The 22021-nt window shown below is 28.1% G+C and overlaps 3 protein-coding genes and 1 long non-coding RNA gene across 6 annotated transcripts; 1 reads left to right on the top strand and 3 right to left on the bottom strand.

The window, feature by feature from the left end:
* Positions 1–480: 480 nt before the first annotated feature.
* On the bottom strand, positions 481–5677 carry LOC126845619 (uncharacterized). 2 transcript variants are annotated; one of them, XM_050584391.1, is made up of 8 exons: positions 5578–5677; positions 5113–5139; positions 4134–4160; positions 1671–1743; positions 1422–1611; positions 1217–1354; positions 772–1062; positions 481–708 (listed from the first exon to the last, which is right to left on the bottom strand). In XM_050584391.1, exons 1-8 carry the CDS (start codon positions 5642–5644, stop codon positions 574–576), a joined length of 948 nt encoding a protein of 315 aa, XP_050440348.1. In that variant the 5' UTR covers positions 5645–5677; the 3' UTR covers positions 481–573. The 2 variants fall into 2 exon arrangements, with proteins under 2 accessions (XP_050440348.1, XP_050440347.1); XM_050584390.1 differs by having other exon boundaries at positions 5569–5653.
* Positions 5095–21034, top strand: LOC126845622 (uncharacterized). Its single transcript, XR_007686805.1, has 3 exons — positions 5095–5203; positions 5435–5609; positions 20587–21034. It is a non-coding gene; the product is annotated as an uncharacterized LOC126845622 (long non-coding RNA).
* Positions 7465–12861, bottom strand: LOC126845621 (uncharacterized). The gene is made up of 9 exons (XM_050584395.1): positions 12671–12861; positions 12108–12134; positions 11682–11741; positions 11556–11582; positions 10664–10687; positions 10365–10421; positions 9381–9407; positions 8006–8032; positions 7465–7589 (listed from the first exon to the last, which is right to left on the bottom strand). The coding sequence occupies exons 1-9, from the start codon at positions 12735–12737 to the stop codon at positions 7561–7563; spliced, it is 345 nt and encodes a 114-aa protein (XP_050440352.1). The 5' UTR covers positions 12738–12861; the 3' UTR covers positions 7465–7560.
* On the bottom strand, positions 14445–21026 carry LOC126845620 (uncharacterized). Of its 2 annotated transcripts, XM_050584392.1 has the most exons (10): positions 20824–21026; positions 19964–19990; positions 18990–19016; positions 18563–18622; positions 18437–18463; positions 17610–17633; positions 17311–17367; positions 16455–16481; positions 15114–15140; positions 14445–14619 (listed from the first exon to the last, which is right to left on the bottom strand). In XM_050584392.1, the coding sequence occupies exons 1-10, from the start codon at positions 20888–20890 to the stop codon at positions 14591–14593; spliced, it is 372 nt and encodes a 123-aa protein (XP_050440349.1). In that variant the 5' UTR covers positions 20891–21026; the 3' UTR covers positions 14445–14590. The 2 variants fall into 2 exon arrangements, with proteins under 2 accessions (XP_050440349.1, XP_050440350.1); XM_050584393.1 differs by lacking the exon at positions 19964–19990.
* Positions 21035–22021: the final 987 nt, after the last annotated feature.

Below are 22021 nucleotides of genomic sequence, written 5' to 3'. Positions count from 1 at the left end.
TACATTAACAAGTTAATCAATGCTAGAAAACATAACTTGATTAACAAATAAACATATTAAGTAAATTAATCATTCACATAAATCCTATTTTTTAATAATTTTTTAAACACGGCTCGACACCTTGAACTTATTTTTAGATGAAATATAAAATTAAAACAACCAGTCGAGTTACACTATAATAATGTAAATAATAAGTTGTAGGTATAATTATTTATGAGTTAAGATGGCGTGAGCAAGCTTAACTGTCTTTGATCATACAAGAAGAATTTAGAAAAAAATAATTATTAAATAATACCGAATAGTTGAGAGGTAAAAATATTATCAATATTTAAATAGAATAAAACAAATGTAGGTTGTTCAATAGAGATTTAATTTTTTTTTTCAAATAACATTTTTTGTATATGCAACATTTAGATTTTCTTAAGGATAGATAATATTCACAAGTATCAATTTTATGGAAGCATCTAGGTGAAACGACAATGGGTCAAAAATAATTTCAGGTATAACAAAGTCCATTTGGGTTTCGCACAACAATAGTTGTTAAATATCACTTAAGTTTCTAATTTTCCAATTTCACGTATTGAAACGTCTCAGCACCCATTTAAGCATAGCTAACACACACGTGGGGTTCAGTAAACGGTATTTAGCTAAGGTGTCAACTGTTTTAGTCGCATCTACGCGGAATGTAACAGCCGTTCTTTGCAATGCCTGTAAGTGAATACACAATGATGAATTAGTTATTATAAAATGATTTTAACAATTGTAAATTACCTTCATAGCATATTCGTCATTCGTATCATCTCCAACGAAAATTGTAGGAATTTCCATCCAATTTCTTGGGAAGAATTTATTTAAAATGTACAAAGCTGCATGCCCTTTGTCCCAATCTACAGGAGGTGTTACTTCAATAGCGCAATGAGCTTTGCCCGCTTTAAACTCAGCTTTTTCAATGAGAAAATGAGCTCTTTCCACCAGCTCAGGACGTAAACTATCAGGTACTTCACGGTAATGGTAGGTCATCGTAGGTCCTTTGTCTTCTACCCAAGCACCATGTTTGCAAACCTTAAAAAAAAAAAAAATGATAGCATTATACAGCTTGAAATACCGAAAAATAGCGAAAAAAAAAAGAATCATACAACTCTCAATGCTTTCTTAGCTCCATATTGTGAACTATGAAATGCAGTGTTTGTTGTAATGAACGGCATGTCATACATACCTCTTTTTCGAGAGAATTTTTCAAATTGTCGAATGTTATTTTCATCGGTGCCGGTATTAGAAATTTAAAGTCGTCGCCATTGGGAAAAATAATGTCAAGACCAGTGTTACCAGCATAAGTCAAATCGTTGATACCGACCTAAAATGATTTAAACTATATGTATTATATCATAGCTAAGGCGAAATACACAATTTCATAAACGAACCATTTTTTTAAGATCGCCTAATCCTCGTCCCGAAATAATTGCTACGTGCACATTTGGCATTCCGGCCAATGTTTGTAAAACGGTTTTAGTGTCATCGGGTATTGTAGCCATTTCAGGACGTTGAACGATATCTGTTAATGTTCCATCGTAGTCCAATAATAATACTATCTCGTTTCTGTCTCCAATGTAGCTAACAATTCAAATTCCAGTTAAAACATATTGTAATAGTTAAGATGTACAAATATTTACCTGGATAAGCAAGCATCGAAGTTTTGCACAACAAGTGGTCGCGTAATAGTTGGCAAATCGTTTGCACTTTCAGCTATAAAAGTGCCAATTAGTAATCTACATTTGATTACAATATTTAGTTTTTAAATTTTGAAACCTTTCTGCTTTATATGTATGTACTTTATAATATATGCCGGGTCACACCAAATATTTACACGGAGATAAATTCGTTTAACTGGAGTTAAAATAAATTCTGTAGCATAAACCAGGTTGACATACAATGTTACCATATTACTCATAATTTACTATTGTATACAGATTTTTATGGTACAATTTGTTACGGTATAATATGGTTTAATATGGTCGTACCTAATCAGTAAATAATATCACATATTAAATTATTTTTATCATGTACTACCATGCTGCCATCTAGTTTATTGTTTTCAACTATAGTTGATTCATATCAAAGTATATGCTAGTATTGGCAATTACCCTCCTTATATAACCTACTTTATGGCATAAACCATATTTTAAATTGTATCTGTTGTTAAAAATGTACTTTATCACAAGTTAAACTACAGGGTCATTTATCGCTGTGTAAAAATGTATGTTTAGTTAAATTTTCTCATTATTTTTTTTGCGTTAAAGTGGTGATAATGGAAATGTGCGTTATCAGTTTATCATTGATTAGACCCTGTATGATAATAATATTAACTCTGCTATTGCTGATATCATTTATTCGATAACCAGTATACTGGACATAAAACAACGATTGAGCAACACTCGAACCTAACCTAAGACATGTCAATTTAACAAAAGATAAACTTTAACAAAAGTTAGTTTATTACGGTGGGAAATAATTTACCAATAGATAACGACAAGTTTGGTGCAACTGGGCTATAGTAAACAGTATAGAAAATATAGAAAAATTCTTTCGCAAAACCGTCATTGTTTTGTCCATGCTATTTATTGGTTTTTCTATGAATTATCAAATATAAAACGGAGTTATTATCATTTCTAAGATGACTAACATTTCCATGACTTATCAAATATGAAAACAGTATGTGATATGGCGATGTTATCATCACCTAACCTAACATTTTAGTTAAGCAGCCTCATCATCTGGCCCAGAAAAAAAGGGGATCGGTCTACGAATACCTCATGAGCGGATAATGAATACAAGATGTAAAATATGAAAATTGGAATTTACTACATAAAACACTCTCTAATTTGGTTCTTGGGGAAAATACTCGTTGTTCCTTATTAATTAACGAAAATTAGGAAGCAAACAGGTTAGCCACTTGATCACCCGAGGCTATTTCAGCCACAATATGAATATATAACTAATAAATACCCACCAAAAACATTATTTAGTATCATTTAACGGATCACGTTTATTCTTACATAATATAATTTCTATATTTACAATACATCTATATTTATTCAAACCACAAACTAATGATTTGCTTAATATTTTATTGTTATAATTTTTTTTTTTTAGCAACAAAGCTTGGCGACAAAATTTCATAAGAACATAAAAAAATTATTGTAGGGTCATTCCATGCCAAATCACCTATCGTGTGTGCGAGTGGATTTTTGAAATTCCTAAAAATATACATAATCTATGCAGATAGTTCCATAAAATCAGAAAAGTAAAGAAAAATGTATTTATTAACATTTTTTTTTTTGACTTCTCAATTTTTTTTACTTTAGGACTATAATGAGAAATTCCAAATTTTATATATTTTATTAATTTTTTAAATTGAGAATAATGTACTAAAAATTTTGTCTGGTTGATAATCATTTTTGTATAACTATTTTTGAAGTTATTGAAGTTTCAAGTTTAGGGCAGGAGGAATGGTGGAGTGTAGTGTTATTTTTATCTGCGTGCATTTCCCAGCTGCACTTCCCCTCCCATCCTAACTTTAAAACTATTATAACATTAAAAATAGTTATCCGAAACAGGTTATCGACCAGTCAACATTTTTAGTACATTATTCTCAATACAAAAATAATAAAATATATACGTTCTGTTTAAGTTTCAAAAGTTGCTACCAAAAAAACTAAGTTAGGTTGGGGGTTAAAACAACAAATTTTTTTTAAAAAATGAGATCACATTGTATAAAAACAATATTTTCACTTTTTTTGTCAATGTAGTGGTGTATAACTGGAGTGTTCAAAAGCGGGGCACTACTTGATGGAACTTCTACAAAGTAAATTTGCATTTTAGTCTTAATTTATATGAGTTATAGGATTTATTAACACTTTTTATAATAAAATCAGAACAATATTATGTTATGGTATGACACATATTTTTATAAAGTGTGTAAGTATACAAAATATAACTATATATTTTTTTTAAAAGTACCACCAATACATATCTATATATTTGTTTTAAGTATAACAATTGTAATGTGATATACTCATATTACTACCTAACAATATAGTCACATAGTACAATGTAAGTTTAACCTAAGTACTCACGTTCTTTAGAATCACCACCATCAACAACTAAACAAAACAAATACAACATTTTATTTTAAAAACAACAAGTAGAAAAATACTCTGCTAATAATGTAGAATTGTGTTGTAGTATTATTCTGTTTGTTTTATTTCTATTTATTTCTCAGAATTGGATAGGCTGGAGCACAGTGAGTAAGGTATTACACACAGTTCGTGGTTTCCCATTTTTTCTTAACAGTTGTAACACATTGAAACGGAAATTTTTTAGATAGGTATTTCTCTAATATTCGTTGTTCTGTTTTACTATTTAAAATTTTTTTTTTTTTAACGGTAAAAGAATAATGGTGGAGAATGATGGTTTTTAAATTATAAAATTTAAGATAGCCATTTTATTAAGAATAATTTGTTGAACATTTTGACTGGTCGATAACCTGATTTTGAAAATTACTTCTTAAGTTGTTTAAGTTTAAAGTTCAGGATGGCAGGTGGAGCAAGGTAGAGTAAGCGCGTATTAAAAAAAAACTTAAAAATATTCACTAGAACAAAAGTTATTTCGTTTGTCTTATCTTTGTGAAACGCCCTGTATACAGTAAAATAATAAAATAAACTCTAAAACCCCCTCCTTAAATTCTCGACGTTATGTTATGCGTTTTATAAATAACATTGATGAGTTAAAAAATAAAGCGAGCTTATAATAGTTGTTTTTATAAAAAACAAAATCAATGCTATAACATAATATGGTGCGCAATTAAATATAATAACTATATATAAATAATAAGCTATAAATATAAAATTTAGATTGTAGTTTATACTGTACTGCCATGTTGTATTATTCAACGTATTATTTGTAAATCTGTACAAACAATTTTTTTTTTTGAGAAGTATTACCCTAATATAATATATTATGTATAACAATAATAATATAATATATAAAATGGAATAGCCAACATTTTAGCCGTGTCTTATTCTACAAAACCGTATGAACATATCGAGTACTCACATGTACCACTTTTAACACAACTGACAACTAAACAAAACAAAATAAACAATTTTTCAATTAAAAAAATATTAACTAGCGAGTCGCATCATAGGTAAGTAAGCAAGTTTGATTATACAACATTGTCTTTTAGTATTGTGTGAACATTATTAGCTTTGCATTTATTTCAAGGATTGGGGCAAAATTTGTACGTTTGCCGGCATTGACAATTAAACAAAAAAAAAAAAATGTTATGCCAAAAGTAGGTCGCTTATGTATTAGAAACCGCTTTATAATATTTTATTATAATAAGTATCTTTGCTGATATGACATGGTCTTTTTGTAGCTGGCTGGAAGTGTCATGTACACAATATTGGATAAACAATGTACAAGCTAGAAACTCGAGACATACATAATATCATCATAAAAAGCAAATCGCACGCAGCAACAACGTGAAAGACGAATATTAATTGGTTATACGTTTATTACCCGACAACGATGCAATGGAAATTGCTGCTATTGTAAGTGAAAAACAAATGTATTTAGAAAACGCCATCGTGTGTTGTAAAAGTTTAGCCGTAGTGTTGACTGTTCAGTAATATTTAAAACATAAGCGTAAAAGTATAAATCGATTGGCGCTATATAGCCGAATAAGATGTTTTTCTCATATATCAAAATAGGCATAAAAAAAAAACTTGTGTAGTTAACGTGTCTATACATATTTTTATAAAATATTTTGCAAATCGCTTGTACGTCAAGTGTACGCAAAATAAACAACAAACTGCTGTCATATACCACCGCATAGTGTCTAAACGATATTATTATAACACACTACGGTACAAAATTGATTTTCGTTTTTTTCGATCATTGGCGATATTGAACAGTAGTTTTATTCTTCTGTTTCGCCTTTAACCCAGACTATTTTAACGCCGGCCACCCATGTGCTGGACCTCCTCCGGACACGACCTCTTGTTGCACCCTTGTTGCAACCCACATTAAACTTTCGTTGGAAAGTTTCTCTTGTCACGGCCAAACACCTGACCACTCTATCTATCCTGTGTTTCACATCCTCGTCAAAGCCACCGTTCTTTCGTGCAAAACATCCTAAACGGGTACTTAAAACACTCAATCTCGTCTAAGTCTAAAATATTGTTAGAATCTAAACAAAATCCATTACAAATATTATATTTTATCGAAAAGAAAATATAAAAATTCGGCCGCCTTGCGAGACGTTATCGTGTTTTCCCCAAGAAGTAAATAACGTTGAAGCAATGGCAAAATAGTCATGCAGATGTGCGTAAACAAGTTGTTTCGAATAATATATTTCATTGTTCAAACAGCGAGTAGTATGAATTTGTTATAAGTCTTTGAACTCGGCAATAACGATTTATAGTTTGTAATAACGAAAAAGAATATGAAGAAAGTCGGCACACTAGGCTCCCCCGATTGTAGGCACGGAGAGAGGTGTTAACAAGTTTTTTTTAAAAGCGTTAACACAGGGTGATTCGTTGGTGACTAGTTTTTCTGCAAAAACTCATTGTAAATAATTATCAAACAATCCAAGTGATAATAACACCAGCGTACCGTGATTTTAATGTTATCGAAAAATTATGATATTATCAATTAGAAAAAAACATTTTCAAAAACTTTATCATTCAATTTTGTAATAAATAGAACAGAAGGATGTTTTTCGATATGTAATGCATCGTTTTATCTATTTTTCTCAAATCATCTATGCTATTGTGTGCAAAAAGCACACACATATATATCTGTGACTTGGGCCCAAAAGAGCCAACTCACTTTTTGTAAATTTCGGAAAATGAGCTTTGAAGTTTTTATTTTCCATTAGGCTCTATGTAAAATTTTTTTTACAAAACTCTTCATGAGTCATTCATTTTTTGGCCTCAGAGTGTGATTTTTTCACAGTAAATTACAAAGGATGCTTCAATTTTTGCATTTAGCGGTCTAACTCGTTTATGCCCAAAATTGACACTGGCCCTTTTTGACCCAAGCCACAGAATTATATATATACATATTTACACATATACAGATTTAACGTCTTGCGTTAAGTTGATCGCTTTGTAGGTATACATTGGTTTTTTTTTTAAATACTGTGCCTACTCTTATTTTATAATCATGTAAATAGTTTGTTATGTTGTTATTATTATTGATCGGTTATGATACAATCTTTAATCACACAAATAGCAAAATAAATGTATTACCTAAACAAAAATATTATTATAGTTATCGGTTAATTCCGAGGTAGTAGCATTGTTAATATATTTCAATAAAGTATAACAAACATGAAAATTTTTCAATAGTGACTTTATTTTTTAAAATACAATTTTCTACATTTCTGAACATAATAGACTATTTTGCTCAACTAATTTAAACTAATAAACCAATGTTTAAAATTGTGTATTTTAATATTATTTTCGTTATGCGGATGAGTTCCTTTTGCGTTTCAAATCTTTATGGACGAACCACTACAAAACCATCGACTGTAAAAAAATGTATATATTTAAAAAAATATTCTTGAATATGTGTTTTACAATGATTTTATAATATTGTGTGCGTTGAAAACACATAACAATTTATATTGAACATTTCTTTTTGCTATTAACACAATTACTTTATTTTAATTTTACTGGCAACAAAAGAAACATAATCAATTTAATACACTCGATTTAATTATAATTAGATATAATTTTAATCAATATATTTTTTTTCAAAAGTTAACTGGCTTGACGGCATTTAATAGTTTTATTATTTAAGTTTTGTAAAGCTAGTTTTGATTCGTTTTACCGTTGTTATAACAGAATTTAATCAATACATGTAATGCATACATCTACCTATATCCAAATATTTGTTTAATTCAATGTATATTAAATGTCATTTAATCGTTTAATGTACTTACTGTTCTCTTTTCCGCGATCATCAGACTCTATAGTTAAATTAATAATAAACAAATAATTAATAACTAAAATAATTTTTAAAAATATACAATTATAATTTCAGGGATTGCACAATTTTCGTCCTAAAAACAATACTTTACATTGTTTCAAAAGGTATAACTTAACCTAAACTTTTTTTTAGGCAGAGTTGGGCACTTTTTATTCGAATAACGAATAACAAATACTTTATTTCAAATAATTTTCTTATCCGACCAAATCTAAGATGATTTATTCGAATCGTTTATTAAAAAAGTTTTTTTCTATACCTCCAATGCTAAAAAAAATGTACGTGGAGACCGTCGGTACAAATAAGTACCTCATACAAAACACTGTTGTGACCGACGTTACTTTCTAGTATCACCGCTATATTTAAAAAACTAATGTAAATTTTTTTTATTATTCAAATTTATTATAGTTTAGAATATGTATTTTAACGAAATTTTGAAAAAAAAATTTGGTGAAATTTGGATTTGTCTTTGTTTGGGCAACAAAGGGAAGAATGTCGACCATGTTATTTAATTTTCCGGTTAATTGGTATGAGCTTCAAAGTACTTTTTTAAATTTATATAATTTTTCCTATGAGTTAGTCATTTTGGCTTATTTTAGCCAAAAAGAAAGACAAAATTTCAACTACTTAGGATGGTCCAGTTTCAATTCTGTAAAGAGCTTCGAGTTCTTTGGCTACTTAATTATGTTATTTAGGAAGACGATTTTCGTTTAAAATTGTCAGTTTCTTGTAATCAAATAAACAAAATTTACAATTTTCCGATATTAAAAGACGATTTTTTTACATAAAGAAATTAAAAAATCCGCTTCCAGCATATCCTTGTAAGGTTGCCAAAGAACTCGTACATATTGAAATCTTAAATAGTCAACATTTTGTCTGGCTTTTTGTCTAAAACGTCCAAAAAACCCACCGCATACAATCCCCTCAATCAATCTTTTGAAAAACCCATGATATGAATAAGTTGTATCGAAAGCCCAAATCCATTAGGACCAAACAAATTAATGATTGTTTAGCTAATTCAAATCAAGTCGCAATAAAATTTTTATTTGGTTATGATAACATTAAAATAATTAGCATAGGAAAAAAATATTCAAAACAACTTGGAATAAAGAAATTAAACAGTTTTTTTATATTAATAATAATTATTCGAATACAAAAATTATTCGCCGGTCATTCGTATCAACAAAATTATTCGATGGTCTTTCGAAAAAAAAAATATTATTAGACAGTCATTCGAATAAAAAAAATTATTTAGCTAATTATCTAGAAAAAAATAATCTAAATAATGCCCAACTCTGCCTATAAGTTATTATTGCGAAAGAAGTACTTACTACCGACTTTTACAACATTCTTAGCACCTATTGTCACAATGGAAAAACAAACAAATAATATTACAATAATATTCAACATCACAATTCAATTAATTCTAAGGTGCTAAAGTTAAACGACAACATAGTGCAATGTTGTTATACGGAGTGGCCACTGAGTGACCGGTATGTGACTAAAACCAACAAAGGGCATGCGACACATTATTTAATATAAATAATTTCAAGGACACCACTGAGTTGAGACTAATACCATATGTTGGTTTTGGTCTCATGTCGGCAATCAGTAATAAATAATGTTACGTATCAATTCAACAAGATTTTTGATCCTGATTTCAAATCTGAAATTATTTTTTCGTAAGACCATTTTTTAATGGAATGCGAGTTCTATTTTAGATAATTTAAAATTTAAAAAAAAAATAACATCGTTTATTTTACCCATAGAGCATCATGAATATCTCATTTTAAGCTCGGTAGAACTTTACTTTACACCCTGTACTTATAGACCAGATAGATTAGGTCAATATCTTAAAAGAAGCAAGACTTTTTTAATTATGTTTTAAATAATTATTAGTTGCCCAAATTTAATATATATTTTTCAAAAATATAACACCGTCCCTTATGTGTTTATACCCTATGAACTTAACATGGTAGCGCACGTTTTAATGTACTTTTCAATTTCAGAATAGGTTATTTGCTGAAAATGTCGACTGATCGATAACCATTTTTGAATAATTACATTTTAAGTTGATCAAATTTAAAATTTAGGATGGGAAATGGAGAGCATGTAGATAAAACTATTTTATAATTATTCCAGTCTTCCTCCCGTCCTAAATTTTAAACTTTAATAACTTTATAAGTAATTTTATCAAACCGGTTATCGATCAGTCGAAGTTTTCGGAAAATATAATTCTAAACTTTAAAATTTTATAATATATTAATTTATATAGACTTTTATATTATAATTGTTGGTGCGAATCGTTTACTTACTCAAACTCTTTTGTTTTTCGTCTACATAATTATCAATTATTATTGGACCCCATTGGGCTAAAATACAAGAGAGATATTATTATAAGATTAAGACTAAATAATTTTTTTAAAATTACATTTTCCAAACAGGTTCTGAGAAATATAACTTTTACACAGTTAAATATTTGTTTCTATATTTATTTTGTTTAAAAATATATCTTAATTGTTCTTTTATAACAAACAGAAATCGTTACAAACAATGACGATACTAATGAATACTAATAATGTTAATTAAAATAAACTAAAATCATGAATCATACTTGACGGCTCTGCAGGATCGGCACCTATTAATCGTTGAACAAAAAATAAACATTAAAATAAATCAGTCTATTCATTCGTGTACATAACTAAGAGTTGAAATTTAACTGTTGCTAATGAAATTAACGTTTTAAATAAAACTGATGTTACTATTTAGTTTTAAAACAATTAAAAAACGAAAAATATAATAAACCGTTGTTTTAGCCATTCAATAGATTTTTCTACTCTTGTAGCATCGCTTGCAAGTTTAAAAAAAAAAATTGAATTAAAGATATAACGTTTTTTGGTGCGAGGTTAAATGTAAACTTGTATAAACTCATAAATAATAGCTATAGAAGCATGCTATTCAAAAAAGTTTTTCAGCTGAGTCTGCAACCACGAAAGAGCATTTTCATGTATCGTTGAAGTACCGAATAAATTTTGAGTAGTGGTGGTTATCTATAATTCCATTATAGATAATGAAATAGTATAATAACAAGCTAGTATCTAAGGTGACTAGTAAACATATCAAGTTTCTGGCTTATATTTTAGTGATTTCATAATATCTGGCCTTAAACAATTCATAGGAAATATAACCTGTTAAATTACATTGAATTTATTTTTCAGTTATAATTTGATCGCTGTGAATACAGCATATCTCTCACTCCAATCTATCACCCGTAACTCTTACCCCAATCTCCCACCCCTATTTCCTACCCCTATCTTTTACCCCTAACTCCCACCCCTATCTCCCACCCCTATCTCCCACCCCCTATCTTCCACTACAACCTCATCATCATCACCATCCTATCCACATTTCTTTTTTCGTTACGCTTTTTTGGTAACACTTTTTTCGGTTATGTGCCAGAGCTAAACCATGAAAATGTCAAAAATATAATATATTGATGTACTTACAATCCACTTGTACAGTAGTCTTAGCACCTATCGTCAAAACATTAAGAGGTTAAAAATTCAGAAAGACCTGTATACCTGTTACAATAACAGTTATAATATTGTTACAGTTAATTATTGTTTGCTTACTTGAATTTACATTGTTGCCGCCAATATAGTTGTCAATAGTGTGTGGGTTGAATAATTGGGCTGAAATAAAATTAGTAAGTGATTCTACATGATAAAAAAAACGGTGCGGGCATACTCTACCGTACTCCACCTCCCGTCTTAAATTTTAATTTTAAATAACTTAGAATATAATTATCCAAGACTAGTTGCCGACAAGTCAAAATGCTCCGCAATTTTTCCTAACAAAATGGCTATCTCAAAAAAAAAAACTTTAAAATATTTTATTTTCACTAGAAAAAAATGTATTTTATTTGTGATGTCTTTGTAAAACACTTTTTAGAACACAAAAATATTATAATGTATTATATTCAAATTGAATACCTATACTTAGCATTATATAGTTGACCTTATAGTAGATAAAATGTATAAATTTAAGTAGGTACTCACTTTTTTCAGGATCACCGCCATTAACAACTAAACAAAACAATTGAAACATTTGATTTAAAGAAATATAATAATCAACAAGATGCTTTGATTATATATATATGTATATAGGCTATACTATAGCATTCTGTTATAGTATGTAAATTTGTGTTTGTTTGTCTCCTTTTGAAATATTTACCATTTCCTTCAGCTGTTTAAAGGTTTATCAGAGCCTTTAAACTTATCGGGAAAACAATCACGAGAGAGGTAACATCATAAATTAACAGCGATTCTATTATATTACTTATTTAGAAAAATGTTGGCCCGGTTTTGTCCAACTATCAAAATATTATCACGACCTACTTCTGGTTCTGTATGTAATAAAACCTTCGTGATAAATGTTAAATTTCTTTCCACTACATGATCTTACTTAAAACAAGCGTCCCAAAAAATGCCATCTTTGTACTTTTAACTACAGCAACAAGCCAGAAGACGTTTGAGCATACACAATATATTATCATGTAAAGCAAATAACAAACTAAAACAATATCTAAGGAAATTAAAAATATGTAGGTATATTATTTTACCCGATAACGATACAAAGAAAATCGCTGCAACAGCAATTGAATAAGATATGCTTTTGAAAACGGCCATCTTGTTCGCTTAATACCGTTGAATTAATTGCCGTCGTTTAACAGTGTTCACTGTTCATTGTGAAATTTTGGTTAAATGTAAAACTAAGAATTGAATACAGACGTTAAATATGTAAACGACTTTAGTCATGTGCAACTCGTTATGATGTAAATGGGGTTTTTTTTATCTGTACGAATGACTAAAAAGAACACGTACTTGATGTTTTGTTTGCTTGTTGAAACAGTAACTCGTCAGTTTAGTTGTTAGTCATACGCAAATGCAGTAAATAACAAAATATATCCAAAACAAGTACAACATCGACCTAGTTATATTATTTCGAGGCCAAAGTTAAACCACGAACAACTTCATTACTTTATTAAATTCAACTTATTTTGCACTTAGACCTATTTATAATTTATTTTTAGGATTTCTCATACTCATAAACCATAGTTTTAAAATATAGTCTTACTTTGACCATAATTAATTGAATTGAGATTAAACATATTATTTGACTTGCGTTGTTTTTGCAGGGAATAGAAATTTATCATATAATAATTAGGTCAAGAAATAAAATTAAATAAATGAAATATTATTAACATTATTGCAAAAACTGGTATTATTTTTAAAATGTAATAAAATAAACGTAATTTTTACACAGAATACGTGTAACGATTATCATAATTATCAAATTTGACAAAAAATCGTTGACTTATGACGTTTTTGAAATGACCGATTCAATTGTTTTGACCTGACTTGCTAACGGTTTTTAAAATTTTAAAAATTTCGATTAATTATCAAGATGGAATTTTTTTAATGACCAATTTTAATTAAATGCATAAGTTCACGAACAAGTCCAACTTCTAGTTGAACCTAGGATCTGAAATTTTAGGGACTTCTTGTTAAATTTATTTGGTACTATAGATTGGACAGGGAGGGACAAATAAAAATACATTTTTTTTAAGCTCAGTAATAAAAATATATTTTTTGTTTGTTCTTGGTCGAAAATAATAGGAAAATTCAGTACAATGGTAGTAAACTCTACCGTTATAAAGTTTTCAACCTAACTTTTTGGTATTGTTATTTTAGCTGCGATGGAAAATAACAGAACATTCATGTTTTTTTTAAAAAAAACACCTGAGCCGGATAAAATATTCCTTTGGTAACAAACAATTTCGGTTAGCGTTGCATGAAATTATTATCCAATATTTCAAATATTCTTGATATTTTTTAGCTAAACCATTATAGGATGAAAATGAATTCATGCATTGTTCGTATGGTTAATCTATACTATGCAATTAGTACATACGTTACCGTTTAGTTTTCGAGAGTTAGTAGGCATTTAAAAAGAAATAATAATATATATGAAAATTGGGATTTTGTCTAATATTGTAGAATAACACAAACAAAAGGGTTTTCAGTAATAAAAACTACAAAATGTCAACTAGGTATTTTTATAGAAACATTTTTAACGTCTTGTGTTAAGTTGATCGCTTTGTACACCTTTTTTTTAAATACTGTGCCTACTCTTATTTTATAATCATGTAAATAGTTTGTTATGTTGTTATTATTATTGATCGGTTATGATACAATCTTTAATCACACAAATAGCAAAATAAATGTATTACCTAAACAAAAATATGATTATAGTTATGGTTAATTCCGAGGTAGTAGCATTGTTAATATATTTCAATAAAGTATAAAAAACATGTACATTTTTCAATAGTGGCTTTATTTTTGAAAATAAGATTTTCTACATTTATGAACATAATAGACTATTTTGCTTAACTAATTTAAGCTAATAAATCAATGTTTAAAATTGTGTGTTTTAATATTATTTTCGTTATGCGGATGAGTTCCTTTTGCGTTTCAAATCTTTATGGACGAACCATTACAAAACCATCGACTGTAAAAAAATAATACTTTTTAAAAACTTTTAAAGTTTTGAAACTTATTAGTAATATTTCTATTCCTATATATTCAATAGACATGTATATATTGAAAAAAAATTACTTGACTATGTGTTTTACAATAATTTTATAACATTGTGTGCGTTGATAATACATAACAATTTTTATTGAACCTTTCTTTTTGCTATTAACACAATTACTTTATTTTTATTCTACTGGCAACAAAAGAAACATAATCAACTTAATACACACGATATCATTATAATCAAATATAGATTTAAACAATATAGTTTATTATCAATAGGTATTAAACTGGCTTGACGGCGTTTAGTAATTTTATTATCAACATTTTGTAAAGCTAGTTTTGATTCGTTTTACCGTTGATATAACAGAATTTAATCAATACATGTAATGCATGTATCTACCTATATCCAAACATTTTTTAAATTCAATTTATATTAAATGTCAAGTAATCATATAATGTACATACTCTTTTCTTTTCCGCGATCATCAGACTCTATAGTTAAATTAATAATAAACAAATAATTAATAACTAAAATAATTTTAAAAAATATACAATTATAATTTCAGGGATTGCACAATTTTCGTCCTAAAAACAATACTTTACATTGTTTCAAAAGGTATAACTTAACCTAAACTTTTTTTAGGCAGAGTTGGGCACTTTTTATTCGAATAACGAATAACAAATACTTTATTTCAAATAATTTTCTTATCCGACCAAATCTAAGATGATTTATTCGAATCATTTATTAAAAAAGTTTTTTCCTATACCTCCAATGCTAAAAAAAATGTACGTGTGAGACCGTCGGTACAAATAAGTACCACATACAAAATACTGTTGTGACCGACGTTACTTTCTAGTATCACCGCTATATTTAAAAAACTAATGTAAATTTTTTTTATTATTCAAATTTATTATAGTTTAGAATATGTATTTTAACGATATTTTGAAAAAAAAATTTGGTGAAATTTGGATTTGTCTTTGTTTGGGCAACAAAGGGAAAATGTCGACCATGTTATTTAATTTTCCGGTTAATTAGTATGAGCTTCAAAGTACTTTTTTAAATTTATATAACTTATCCTATGAGTTAGTCATTTTGGCTTATTTTAGCCAAAAAGAAAGACAAAAGTTCAACTACTTAGAATGGTCCAGTTTCAATTCTGTAAAGAGATTCGAGTTCTTTGGCTACTTAATTATGTTATTTAGGAAGACGATTTTCGTTTAATTGTCAGTTTCTTGTAATCAAATAAACAAAATTTACAATTTTCCGATATTAAAAGACAATTTTTTTACATAAAGAAATTAAAAAATCCGGTTCCAGCATAACCTTGTAAAGTTGCCAAAGAACTCGTACATATTGAAATCTTAAATAGTCAACATTTTGTCTGGCTTTTTGTCTAAAACGTCCAAAAAACCCACCGCATACAATCCCCTCAATCAATCTTTTGAAAAACCCATGATATGAATAAGTTGTATCGAAAGCCCAAATCCATTAAGACCAAAAAAATTAATGATTGTTTAGATAATTCAAATCAAGTCGCAATACAATTTTTATTTGATTATGATAACTTTAAAATAATTAGCATAGAGAAAAAAACTTTAAAATAACTTGGAATAAAGAATTTAATCAGTTTCTTTATATTAATAATAATTATTCGAAAACAAAAATTATACGCCGATCATTCGAATCAACAAAATTATAAGACAGTCATTCGAATAAACAAATTATTTAGCTAATTATCTAGAAAAAAATTATCTTAATAATGCTCAACTCTGCCTACAGGTTATTATTGCGAAAGAAGTACTTACTATCGACTTTTACAACATTCTTAGCACCTATTGTCACAATGGAAAAACAAACAAAAAATATAACATTAATATTCAATATCACAATTCAGTTAACTCTAAGGTGATAAAGTTAATCCATAACATAGTGCAGTGTTTTGGATGAGCTTTGTGGATAAAATTTTTGAAATTACTATCCGTGTCGATGTGAAATTTAATCTTCGAAATAATTAAACGTTAATATGAGTTTTTATAAAAAAAAAAAATGTAGAACTACATTAGAGCAGAGTATAATATAAGTACGATATTATTAGTGTATAAAAAAGGAAACGCGCTTGAGCATATTTGTATGTATAAAAAAAATACCAATAAAAACATACACAAAGAGTATTTGGTAAACTATGATTAGGTCAATATCTTAAAAGAAGCAAGACTTTTTTAATTATGTTTTAAATAATTATTAGTTGCCCAAATTTAATATATATTTTTCAAAAATATAACACCGTCTCTTATGTGTTTATACCCTATGAACTTAACATGGTAGCGCACGTTTTAATGTACTTTTCAATTTTAGAATAGGTTATTTGCTGAAAATGTCGACTGATCGATAACCATTTTTGAATAATTACATTTTAAGTTGATCAAATTTAAAATTTAGGATGGGAAATGGAGAGCATGTAGATAAAACTATTTTATAATTATTCCAGTCTTCCTCCCGTCCTAAATTTTAAACTTTAATAACTTTATAAGTAATTTTATCAAACCGGTTATCGATCAGTCGAAATTTTCGGAAAATATAATTCTAAACTTTAAAATTTTATAATATATTAATTTATATAGACTTTTATATTATAATTGTTGGTGCGAATCGTTTACTTACTCAAACTCTTTTGTTTTTCGTCTACATAATTATCAATTATTATTGGACCCCATTGGGCTAAAATACAAGAGAGATATTATTATAAGATTAAGACTAAATAATTTTTTTAAAATTACATTTTCCAAACAGGTTCTGAGAAATATAACTTTTACACAGTTAAATATTTGTTTCTATATTTATTTTGTTTAAAAATGTATCTTAATTGTTCTTTTATAACAAACAGAAATCGTTACAAACAGTGACGATACTAATGAATACTAATAATGTAAATTAAAATAAATTAAAATCATGAATCATACTTGACGGCTCTGCAGGATCGGCACCTATTAATCGTTGAACAAAAAATAAACATTAAAATAAATCACTCTATTCATTCGCTTACATAACTAAGAGTTGAAATTTAACTGTTGCTAATGTAATTAACGTTTTAAATAAAACTGGTGTTACTATTTAGTTTTAAAACAATTAAAAAACGAAAAACATAATAAACCGTTGTTTTAGCCATTCAATAGATTTTTCTACTCTTGTAGCATCGCTTGCAAGTTTAAAAAAAAAAATTGAATTAAAGATATAACGTTTTTTGGTGCGAGGTTAAATGTAAACTTATATAAACTCATAAATAATAGCTATAGAAGCATGCTATTCAAAAAAGTTTTTCAGCTGAGTCTGCAACCACGAAAGAGCATTTTCATGTATCGTTGAAGTACCGAATAAATTTTGAGTAGTGGTGGTTATCTATAATTCCATTATAGATAATGAAATAGTATAATAACAAGCTAGTATCTAAGGTGACTAGTAAACATATCAAGTTTCTGGCTTATATTTTAGTGATTTCATAATATCTGGCCTTAAACAATTCATAGGAAATATAACCTGTTAAATTACATTGAATTTATTTTTCAGTTATAATTTGATCGCTGTGAATACAGCATATCTCTCACTCCAATCTATCACCCGTAACTCTTACCCTTAACTCCCACCCCCTATCTTCCACCACAACCTCATCATCATCACCATCCTATCCACATTTCTTTTTTCGTTACGCTTTTTTGGTAACACTTTTTTCGGTTATGTGCCAGAGCTAAACCATGAAAATGTCAAAAATATAATATATTGATGTACTTACAATCCACTTGTACAGTAGTCTTAGCACCTATCGTCAAAACATTAAGAGGTTAAAAATTCAGAAAGACCTGTATACCTGTTACAATAACAGTTATAATATTGTTACAGTTAATTATTGTTTGCTTACTTGAATTTACATTGTTGCCGCCAATATAGTTGTCAATAGTATGTGGGTTGAATAATTGGGCTGAAATAAAATTAGTAAGTGATTCTACATGATAAAAAAAACGGTGCGGGCATACTCTACCGTACTCCACCTCCCGTCTTAAATTTTAATTTTAAATAACTTAGAAAGTAATTATCCAAGACTAGTTGCCGACAAGTCAAAATGCTCCGCAATTTTTCCTAACAAAATGGCTATCTCAAAAAAAAAAACTTTAAAATATTTTATTTTCACTAGAAAAAAATGTATTTTATTTGTGATGTCTTTGTAAAACACTTTTTAGAACACAAAAATATTATAATGTATTATATTCAAATTGAATACCTATACTTAGCAATATATATATAGACCTTATAGCAGATAAAACGTATAAATTTAAGTAGGTACTCACTTTCTTTAGGATCACCGCCGCTAACAACTAAACATAACAAATAAAACGTTTGATTTAAAAAAATATAATAATCAACAAGATGCTCTGATTAAATAAATATGTTTATAGCCTATACTACAGCACACTATGCTATAGCATTCTGTTATAGTATTATGTACGTTTGTGATTGTTTGTCTCCGTTTGAAATATTTACCATTCCCTTCAGCAGTTTAAAGGTTTATCAGAACCTTTAAACTTATCGGGAAAACAATCTCGGGAGGGGTAACATCATTTTCGAATTGATAATATCATAATTTTTCAATTTTTCGGTACGCTGATGTTATTATCACTTGGATTATTTGATAATTATTTACAATGAGTTTTTGTAGAAAAACAACAAATTTTAAATTATCATAATGGAAAATAAGTGACTTGTCTCCAACGAATCACCCTGTAATAACGCTTTTTAAAAATCTTGTAAACACCTCTCTCTGTGCCTACAATCTCCCGACCCTACTGTGCCGACTTTCATTATATTCTTTTTTGTTATTACAACCTATAAATCATTACTGCCGAGTTCAAAGAATTATAACAAATTCATACTTTAATAAAAATAATTCTGCCCGCTTACTCTACAATACACCACCTCCCGTCTTAAATTTTAATCTTAAATAAGTTAGAAAATAACTATCTATAACTGGTTATAGACCTGATTACATTTTCAGTAATAATTATTCTTAATAAAATCTTGATTCTTGAATAATAGTTAAAAAAGTAAAACAATTTAGAGCAAAAAAAAAAAACGTGGGGTTTATAGCATGAAAGAGAAGAAATTAATTACCTTAATTCACTAGAAAAAAATTTATTTGATTTGTGATGACTTTTTGAAACGTTTTTAAAAAATAAAAATATTATAATGTATTTTATTCAAATTGAATACCTATAACAATATAGTGGCATGATAGTGCAATGTATAAATTTAAGTAGGTACTCACTTTCTTTAGGATCACCGCCGCTAACAACTAAACATAACAAATAAAACGTTTGATTTAAAAAAATATAATAATCAACAAGATGCTCTGATTAAATAAATATGTTTATAGCCTATACTATAGCACACTATGCTATAGCATTCTGTTATAGTATTATGTACGTTTGTGTTTGTTTGTCTCCGTTTGAAATATTTACCACAGTTTGTGGTTTTTCCATTCCCTTCGGCAGTTTAAAGGTTTATCAGACCTTTAAACTTATTGGGAAAACAATCACGGGAGAGGTATCATCATAAATTAACAGCAATTCTATTATATTACCTAATTATGAAAATGTTGGCCCGGTTTTGTCCAACTATCAAAATATTATCACGACCTACTTCTGGTTCTGTATGTAATAAAACCTTCGTGATAAGTGTTAAATTTCTTTCCACTACATGGTCTAACTTAAAACAAGCGTTCTAAAAAATGTTATCTTTGTACATTTAACTAATTCATATTCCTAACACTAAATATAAATTGTGCAACTATAATTTTACATTTTAAAATTGACTTTTTTTTTTTAACATTTATTATTAAAATATACACGATCTGTAATTATTATTTTTTTTTTTTTTTTTTACAATAAGCGTATGTGACGGAGGAGACATGACTTGCGGCAAGAGAGAAGAAGCCACCCATTGGAGGCACTTAAGGGCAGGAGTTTATTTTAAATGTGCTATTAAAATTGACTTAATAGCGATATTTTTAAAAACAATAACAAGCCAGAAGACGTTTGAGCATACACAATATATTATCATGTAAAGCAAATAACAAACTAAAACAATATCTAAGGAAATTAAAAATATGTAGGTATATTATTTTACCCGATAACGATACAAAGAAAATCGCTGCCACAGCAACTAAAAAAGATATGGTTTTGGAAACGGCCATCTTGTTCGCTTAATACCGTTGAATTAATTGCCGTCGTTTAACAGTGTTCACTGTGAAATTTTGGTTAAATGTAAAACTAAGAATTGTATACAGACGTTAAATAAGTAAACGACTTTAGTCATGTGCAACTCGTTATGATGTAAATGGGATTTTTGTTATCTATACGTACACTTAAAAAGAACACGTACTTTATGTTTTGTTTGCTTGTTGAAACAGTTACTAAAAACTAAACTAACAAGTTTAGTTGTTAGTCATATGCAAATGCAGTAAATAACAAAATATATCCAAAACAAGTACAACATCGACCTAGTTATATTATTTGGAGACCAAAGTTAAAAAAGATTTCGAATATTATTATATGTATTTTTGGGCCATTTATTTCCCAGCAATTGTAATTGTAAGAAAATTGCCAGTATTCCGAATTTAGTTTTACATATGTAATTTATATCATGTTGGACCAATTAACGATCTTACACGTACCTAAAAGGGAATTTTATTGACCTAAAAGTTTAATTTTTGACCGGTCTGGTCGATTGCGCTGGATTGTATTATTATTTCCAGATTCGCATCAAAGCGTTTGATTTCTGACAAGAATCACATATACATTTAATAATTGAATCGGTCATTTCAAAAACACGGCACAAGTCATATAATAACAATTTTACACTAACCACGAACAACTTCATTACTTTATAAAATTCAACTTATTTTGCACTTAGACCTATTTAAAATGTATTTTTAGGATTTCTGATACTCATAAACCATAGTTTTAAAATGTAGTCTAACTTTGACCATAATTAATTGTCGTAATTTTTAACGTCTTGCGTTATGCAACAAGCACACACATATATAATATTTATATATTTACACGTATACAGATTTGTAATCATGTAAATTGTTTGTTTCGATTCGTTGTACCGTTGATATAACAGAATTTAATCAATACATGTAATGCATGTATCTACCTATATCCAAACATTTTTTTTAGTTCAATTTATATGAAATGTCAAGTAATCTTATAATGTACTTACTGTTCTTTTTTTCATAATCACCAGACTCTATAGTTAAATTAATATCAAATAAATAATTAATAACTTAAATAATTAAAAAAAAAAAAAACAACTATAATTT

This window comes from Adelges cooleyi, unplaced genomic scaffold (assembly GCF_023614345.1).
Source record: "Adelges cooleyi isolate 19-005CV unplaced genomic scaffold, UGA_ACOO_1.1 ACOO_flye_CR_arks_rails_tigmint_CR_PRNA_8, whole genome shotgun sequence".
In the NCBI taxonomy this organism is placed as follows: domain Eukaryota; kingdom Metazoa; phylum Arthropoda; class Insecta; order Hemiptera; family Adelgidae; genus Adelges; species Adelges cooleyi.
The sequence above is the reverse complement of the archived record's forward strand: the minus strand, read 5'-3'. Positions and strand labels throughout refer to the sequence as shown.

Excerpts from the sequence above, each read along its gene's own strand:
- LOC126845620 (XM_050584392.1), bottom strand. The coding sequence starts at position 20,890 with ATGGCCGTTTCCAAAACCATATCTTTTTTAGTTGCTGTGGCAGCGATT. Across the intron at positions 19,991-20,823 it reads TTTCTTTGTATCGTTATCGG|TTGTTAGCGGCGGTGATCCT; the intron begins GTAAAATAATAT and ends TGTTATGTTTAG. Across the intron at positions 18,623-18,989 it reads CGGCGGTGATCCTAAAGAAA|CCCAATTATTCAACCCACAT; the intron begins GTGAGTACCTAC and ends ATTTTATTTCAG.
- LOC126845619 (XM_050584390.1), bottom strand. The coding sequence starts at position 5,644 with ATGGCGTTTTCTAAATACATTTGTTTTTCACTTACAATAGCAGCAATT. Across the intron at positions 4,161-5,112 it reads TTGTGTTAAAAGTGGTACAT|TTGTTGATGGTGGTGATTCT; the intron begins GTGAGTACTCGA and ends TGTTTTGTTTAG. Across the intron at positions 1,355-1,421 it reads TAGGCGATCTTAAAAAAATG|GTCGGTATCAACGATTTGAC; the intron begins GTTCGTTTATGA and ends AAATCATTTTAG.
- LOC126845621 (XM_050584395.1), bottom strand. The coding sequence starts at position 12,737 with ATGGCCGTTTTCAAAAGCATATCTTATTCAATTGCTGTTGCAGCGATT. Across the intron at positions 8,033-9,380 it reads GAATGTTGTAAAAGTCGGTA|AGTCTGATGATCGCGGAAAA; the intron begins GTAAGTACTTCT and ends ATTTAACTATAG. Across the intron at positions 7,590-8,005 it reads TGATCGCGGAAAAGAGAACA|TCGATGGTTTTGTAGTGGTT; the intron begins GTAAGTACATTA and ends ATTTTTTTACAG.